The sequence below is a fragment of the Penaeus monodon genome, chromosome 16 (assembly GCF_015228065.2).
Source record: "Penaeus monodon isolate SGIC_2016 chromosome 16, NSTDA_Pmon_1, whole genome shotgun sequence".
Lineage (NCBI taxonomy): Eukaryota > Metazoa > Arthropoda > Malacostraca > Decapoda > Penaeidae > Penaeus > Penaeus monodon.
The window spans coordinates 39,276,505-39,284,004 of record NC_051401.1 but is presented as its reverse complement, the minus strand read 5'-3'; the positions used below and the strand labels follow the sequence as shown (position 1 = coordinate 39,284,004).

General features: G+C 34.5%; 1 protein-coding gene across 1 annotated transcript in view; it reads right to left on the bottom strand.

The window, feature by feature from the left end:
- LOC119582787 (multidrug resistance-associated protein 4-like) overlaps window positions 1-7,500 on the bottom strand; it is an 80,567-nt gene that overhangs the window by 10,396 nt on the left and 62,671 nt on the right. Inside the window, exons 9-19 of the mRNA XM_037931227.1 lie at window positions 7,339-7,449; window positions 6,889-6,960; window positions 6,082-6,216; window positions 5,782-5,956; window positions 5,412-5,523; window positions 4,558-4,741; window positions 4,120-4,303; window positions 3,681-3,856; window positions 1,506-1,714; window positions 1,080-1,228; window positions 747-893 (exon numbers count right to left, since the gene is read on the bottom strand). Of these exons, the coding sequence (XP_037787155.1) occupies window positions 747-893; window positions 1,080-1,228; window positions 1,506-1,714; window positions 3,681-3,856; window positions 4,120-4,303; window positions 4,558-4,741; window positions 5,412-5,523; window positions 5,782-5,956; window positions 6,082-6,216; window positions 6,889-6,960; window positions 7,339-7,449 (1,654 nt within the window). The remainder of the gene's footprint in view (window positions 1-746; window positions 894-1,079; window positions 1,229-1,505; window positions 1,715-3,680; window positions 3,857-4,119; window positions 4,304-4,557; window positions 4,742-5,411; window positions 5,524-5,781; window positions 5,957-6,081; window positions 6,217-6,888; window positions 6,961-7,338; window positions 7,450-7,500) is intronic.

The window sequence follows — 7,500 nt, the reverse complement described above, 5'->3', positions numbered from 1 at the left end:
GCATGTGCAAGGCCATGGTAAAGGAATGAGCAAAGGTTCAGGCAAGGGTATGACCAAGGGTATAAGTGCCTGTGATTCCTTCATATAAACAATCGTTCTTTGCAGATATTTGTTATTATATTCTTACACAGATCTAGTGTTTGCTGTCATTCACTCAAATGGAATATATGGAACACTAAGAAGTACTGTAAATCAAATCCACAACTGAAAATGTACAGCCTCATTACTGAAAAGCAATTTTTCAAAAAAAACAAAATCAACCAGGCAAACCCATGCAAAACTCTGATGGTTCAATTTTCTTACTTCAAGAAAATCCCACATTGTTCCTGGCAGAAAGTCATCAATTTGGCCAAGATCCTTAGTGAAGCGATTTAGAATCTGACCTTCACATTGCAAGAACAGGGGGGGGTGGGGAGAGAATGTATAAATTGTTCCTCTGATTAAACTGGATATACAAGCAGATGATAAAGTACAAAATGATAACTATTCTTGACCAAAAACCATATCATAAGTGATAAAAAAAAGCTGGGGAAAAACAAAACATTTTTAACGAACAGAAATAAAAAAGTTCTCCAACCAAGAACAACTGCTAATATGGACCACAAAATCATCTTACAGTGCTACTAGCAAAAGGAATTTCAAAGGTATCAACTGTCAGGAGTTTACTAAAATTACAATTTGTAATGATAGCAGTTCTTATCACCAAACATGACAGAATGGACAATGTAAAAGCAAAGTACACTTACCAACTGGGTGTGTGTCAAAAAATTTTATTGGGACTCGAATTACAGACTGAAACATTCTGTTGTGTAGATTTCTTGAGGATGTCATACACATCACAAAGAACATCACAGTGCGTCCCAGTGAGAGCACGAACAACCCAGCAGTCAGACCTTTTGGTGATACAGAAATTGATGTGAAGTAATACTTAAAATTTGTAAGTCTTCTCTTCTAGTTATATTTGCAACTAACACAGCTATATCTTCAAATATAACTGAATTGAAGAATTATGCTTTGATTTTCTGAATATGTTTTTCAATGCAGAAATAGGTAAAAAAAAAATCTTAATCATGACTTACCAGCATACACATAAACATTAGTGATTGTGTCAAGGTAGCCCTTTGGAACTGGTGCATCTTGATAGGAAATAGCGGACCCATTAACTGCTAAGGTCATATTTTCACTGGCCTCGAGTAGTAACCTTGCACGGATTTGTTCACCATTTGCCCTAAAATATAAGAAACAAAACACATCAACAGTTTGAATATGAACTTTATTGTATAATCTAATTTACCATTAAGAGAGAGAGAGAGAGAGAGAGAGAGAGAGAGAGAGAGAGAGAGAGAGAGAGAGAGAGAGAGAGAGAGAGAGAGAGAGAGAGAGAGAGAGAGAGAGAGAGAGAGAGAGAGAGACAAGCTAGAAATAGTCTCAGACTATATGAAACTTCATACAAAAACGTGGATACACAGATAATTCACCCGCATGACGGCTAGAAGACAACTCACCAGTAAGAAAGCCAGTAATCTGTCCCAGAAAAGAGGACTTGCGTGAGGACATTGGCCAAGAAGAGCACAATCAGCAGAAACCAGCCACCCCCAGCCAGGAAGTACTGAAGGTATATGCTAGCTTTGACTGAGCCAACTGACCTCACCTCGGCACCATCCTGGGCCTCTTCTGCCCCGTCTTTGTCTGCACCATCATCCATGTCTTTCAGCTTGAAAGCAAAGAAAGAAAGAAAGAAAAAAAATGTAGTTGTTATAAGATGATGATGAAAGTTATATAATATTTCATATCGCATATACAATCATGTCTTGGAAAAGAGAAATAAGATATTTAATAGATGAAACTTGTATAATTTTCTATACTTCATATAAAATATGCCTCACAGCCTTCTTTACAAAACTTGCAAAAGAGACAGGATTGTAAAACACAAGGGCAAGGAGTACAAATGCAACAACTATATATTCAATCTTTAAAGCTTTTTAATGGACCAGACAAAATATTTTGATGTCATGCCAACATGAAAACAATATCTAGATATTTTCTTACTTGTTATATATGCTTTTGCTGACTCGATTACCCATCTCTTTGACTGAATCAATTTAATCTCATAAAAATATGCAAGTTGCTAATACATTTCACACACAAATATTCAGTTTTAATTGGAGTTCCCCAACTGACAGTGAATAATAAATAGATCTGTGATTCTGTTTAACCAAGAACTAAGTAAGAAAATAACGTTTCTTCAGAGAAGTTGCAAAAACAATCAAAAAGTGAAATTCCAGTAACTGTCTGGATATTCTCTAATTCTTGTACTGTGTTTCTTAGTAAATAGTCTGGAAAAAAAATGAACTACAAAAATTACGAGAATATCAAATCAAGGGAAGAAAAAATAATTGAAGCTAGAAATAAATATTGGACGTCTAATTTACTTTACAACTAATGATATTAATTTATTCAAAATTGATAATCAGTTGGAAATTATTTTAAAAAAGAGGGTGGAAGGGTTCTGATATGACTCCTAAAAGAATGCTGTTACTTAAATTACAATACAATAAAAGGTGTGATGAAGCATCTCTAAAGTAGACCATATAAAGAATTACAAAGATAAAGAACAAAAAAGACAGAGCACTGAACTACCTACCTCGAACATTTGCAAAACTCTAGAATTAAAATCACACAAAAGAATGGTAGTTGTGCACATAAAAGACATTCAACACAAAAAACAAACAAAAACAAAATCCCCCCCCCCCCCCAACACAAAAAAAAAAACACACAAAAAGCATACATGCATAAAATACATCTCAAAGGCTAACTACAAAACACTCAATAAAAAGAATATAAAAAATTATCCACCAGCGGCTCAGATTTCTCCTCTTGGATGTTCCTCAGTCTTCTCTCTGCTTTCCGCTGTGTCAACATTATTTGATTGGGATAAACAACTTGTTAGTAAACATGCTTGTTAGGAAAAGATGCAGAGAAAGAAAAATCCAATTAGTAATCTTAAAATTCATCAGATAATATATAATAACTCACTATACCCTCTTCTAAATAAAAATAGAATATTGAAGGCCCATATTTTACATGCAGATCATCAATTCCAAAAATGAATCAAAATTTTTGCTGAGCAATGTATTGCCCTGAGGATGTTGCATTCTTACCCTCAGTTTAAGCATAGGTGTGTCTATGTTTGTCTGCATGTGCTTGTGCATGGCATATATGAATGTGTATGAATAATTAATTGACTGCGTTAGTGAGTGAGTGCATGCAAGACATGTGTATGTGTGTATATGTTTGAATAATTACCTAAACATAAATGTATATGTACTTGTGGTTGTGTTTCTACATTATAAATATAATATATATAATATGTATTGGTATATACATATACATATACATATACATATACATATATAATATATATATATATATATATATATATATATATATATATATATATATATATATATATATATATTATATATATATATATATATATATATATATATATATATATATGCATGTATGTACATCACCCATAGATCTTTTAAAATAGCAGTCAAACTAGAAATGCCTGTTATCATCTTGTTAGATACATACATGCCCTTCAACAGATTAGAAATAAATAAACAATTAAAATAAACAAAAAATATATAAATAGGACGTTTGTAATTCCTTACTTTCTTTGATACTTTAGTAGGTGTATCATTAACTTCTTCATCAAGTGACACGCTTGATCCTGCCAAATGAGCCCCAGAAATGGTTAAGATGTTATCAGCCTCAACAGAGTCGTGTACAGAGGCAACGGAGTCATTGCGGACACGCCCTCTCCTTGTGAGAGATAATGAGGATCCAACTGCAATGAAAATAGAAATGTGTCAGTCACGGCCTCATTAAATTCATTGGAAACTTCAACTTTTTACCTCCAAAAAATAAATAACACTAAATATTCCACATATATGAATGAATTAGGGAAGCATCTCTATAGTTTTGCAGATAATATGACAAATTAAAGCAAAATAAATATGACAAGATAATAATAACTGGAAGCATTGTCTGGAACTGACCTACCCCCCAAAAAAGAGAGACCTAAAATCCAGAAGACATTAGAAAACTTACATTTCTCGGCCTCTTGCATAAACTTTCCTGTTGGAATAAAGCCATTCTTCTTGGCACTTTTTGTGCTTGGTTGCCTTGAAGGGGATATTGGTTTTTCTTCCTCATGACCTTCTGCTAGAAGTGAGGCGAAGTCTATTCCACTGTTGACCAACTGATGATAGTTTCCAATTGCTTCAGGATGACCCTAACAAATGGGAAAAAGAGGCAAATTGCAACAAATCCTTCACACAACTTTTCAAATGCATAAAAAAATACTTTAGTTTATTTATCTAATTTCCTTCCAACTCCTCCTTTACTATTTATATCAATAAAAAAAAAAAATCTACATGAAACTCGCACTGATTTCTTCACCTGCATCTCACAATATATTTCTTTCATAAACTTCCTCAACCTATGACACTCCAGAATTGACAAGACATTAAATAATGAGCTAATTACCTCTCTCAGAACTAAGATTTCATTTGCTTCTTTAAGGTATTGTAGCTGGTGTGTCACCAGGATCCGAACTTTGTGCTTTAGATGGCCCATTATACACTGGTCAAACAGGTGGCGTCCGACATGAGTGTCAACAGCACTAAGTGGGTCGTCCAGAAGGTAGATGTCTGCATCGTAATAAACTGCTCTGTTGAGGGAAAGTTGCACTTAGTGGGATAATGTCCTTGGACTTGTTTCAGAAAGAATATTTAGTTTTTATTTAATTTATAGCTATAGCATGTGTGTGTGTGTGTGTGTGTGTGTGTGTGTGTGTGTGTGTGTGTGTGTGTGTGTGTGTGTGTGTGTGTGTGTGTGTGTGTGTGTGTGTGTGTGTGTGTGTGTGTGTGTGTGTGTGTGTGTGTGGTGTGTATTATATATATGTATATGTGTACATATGTGTATGTATATATATATATATATATTATATTATATATTAGTTATATTATATATAGTAGTAGATAGATAGATAGATGATGATATTTATAGATATTATATATATTAGTATATATATAGTATATATATGATTTATTATATATATATATATATATATATCATGTATATATATATCATGTATATATATATCATATATATGTATATATGTGTATATATAAGTATATATATGTATATGTGTAAATATATGCATATATGTATGTATACGTATATATATGAATATATGTATATATATGTATACATATGTATGTATTATATATGTATGTATATATATGTATGTATATATATATGTATGTATATATATATATATATATATATATATATATATATATATATATATAGTATATGGGGTTGATCATTTGACTAACCTGGCAAGATTAACTCTTGCTTTCTGACCTCCACTGAGTGAAACACCACGCTCACCAACCATTGTCATGTCTTTCATTGGCAGTAGTTCCAAATCTCGCTCTAATGCACACACTAAAACAAGATAAGATTATATAAAACAGGATTGTTAGAGTTTTCTGTTCACTGGCAGTAGTTCCAAATCTTGCACTAATACACACATCAAAACAAGATCAGATCATATAAAACAGGATTGTTAGGTCTTTTTGGATATTTTACATATTTCATAATATCTATAAAGTTTATAAAACCCCTATGCAATTAGGGAATTCAAGTGTACAACTGTGAATAGTTAGTAATCATGCTAAACTTTTCAGATGCAACAAATCTTACCTTTGATAACTTCATTGTACTTCTTTTCATTATAAGGTTGTCCAAAGAGAATATTTTGCTTCACTGTCCCTGAAAACACCCATGGCTCTTGAGATGCATATGCCACCTTGCCACGGACAGATATTGAGCCAGACTTTGCAGGTAACTCCCCAAGAATTGCATGAAGAAGTGAACCCTAAATGGAAAAAGAAAACTCAGATAAACAAGAAAATGGTAACAATGATGATAGTAATAATAATGACACTAATACATAATTCCAAAATTACAATGAAAAATTATCTATGATACACAACATCATACCTTTCCTGAGCCAACAGGGCCTATGACAGCCAGTAGTTCTCCAGCTTTGACAGAACATGTGATGTTGTTCAGGGTGTTCTCTTCTGTTGCATCACTCCATTTGGCTGTCACTCCATTTATTGTTATTCCACAATCCTGTGTATACATGTAATAAAAAGTAAACAAATAACACTAAACATTGCCAAATGACTAATGCTTGCCTGCTACAGTATTTTGACATAAAACCAAAATGTAATAACATTAAAGAGAAGTGGGAGAATGAGGAAAAGAAAGAGGCAGAAGAGGAGGATGTGGAGGAAGAAGAGGAGGAGGAGGAGGAGGAGGAGGAGGAGGAGGAGGAGGAGGAGGAGGAGGAGGAGGTGGAGGAAGAGGAAGAAGAGGAGGAGGAGGAGGAGGAAAAGAAAGAGGAAGAAGAGGAGGAGGAGGAGGAGGAGGAGGAGGATGTGGATGTGGATGTGGATGTGGATGTGGATATGGATGAGGATGAGAAGGAGGAGGAGGAGGGGTAAGGCAAGGAGGAGGAGGAAGAGGAGGCAGAGGAAGAGGAAGAAGAGGAAGAAGAGGAAGAGGAGGAGGAAGAAAGGGAGGAGAGGAAGAAAGGGAGGAGGAGGAAGAAAGGGAGGAGGAGGAAGAAAGGGAGGAGGAGGAAGAAAGGGAGGAGGAGGAAGAGGAGGAGGAGGAGGAGGAGGAGGAGGAGGAGGAGGAGGAGGAGGAGGAGGAGGAGGAGGAGGAAGATGAGGAGGAAGAGGAAAAGGAGGATGAGGATGGAAGTGAAGGATGACAAAGCAGAAAAATCTGTCCTCTTACCTTCAGTTTTGGCCTTAGGTTGGATTTCTGGACACTGCTGGTATCTTCCCTCTCTTCCATTTCCAGGAATTCCTAATAAGAAAAGATTTGTATTGCTATACCAAGCAGAAAAATACATTCTTTATCTATTCCTCACAAGATGTTTCATACTTCAAATAAAGTATATCAAAATATCATGCTTTCTGTAGAATAACTTCAGGAAAAGATTTATATATATAAATATTTTGATGACTTTTGCTAGTTCGCTTCCTTTCTGTGACAAATCATAAACTGAAGCACTTATTCCATTTATCAATTACCCGGCTATCAACATCTGAAACCCTATCATCTCATTTCCTCCTTTTAAAATAGACTTTATTTTAAAGAAGGGGAATACCTGTACTTTCCTTCACCCCTTTGTTCTATAAACATATCATTTCCCATAAAATAAGTTCTGTCAAATCAACTTACCTGAATTCTTTTGCATGATATTTTGGTCTCTGCTCCCATAGCAATACCAAATGGGAAGAACAATGTCATAACAAGTCTGACATTGTTGATCAAAGAACTGGTGACAAAGACCTAAAAATGAAAGTTTTCAATGGATTTCTATATATTATAGTAATTAGAACA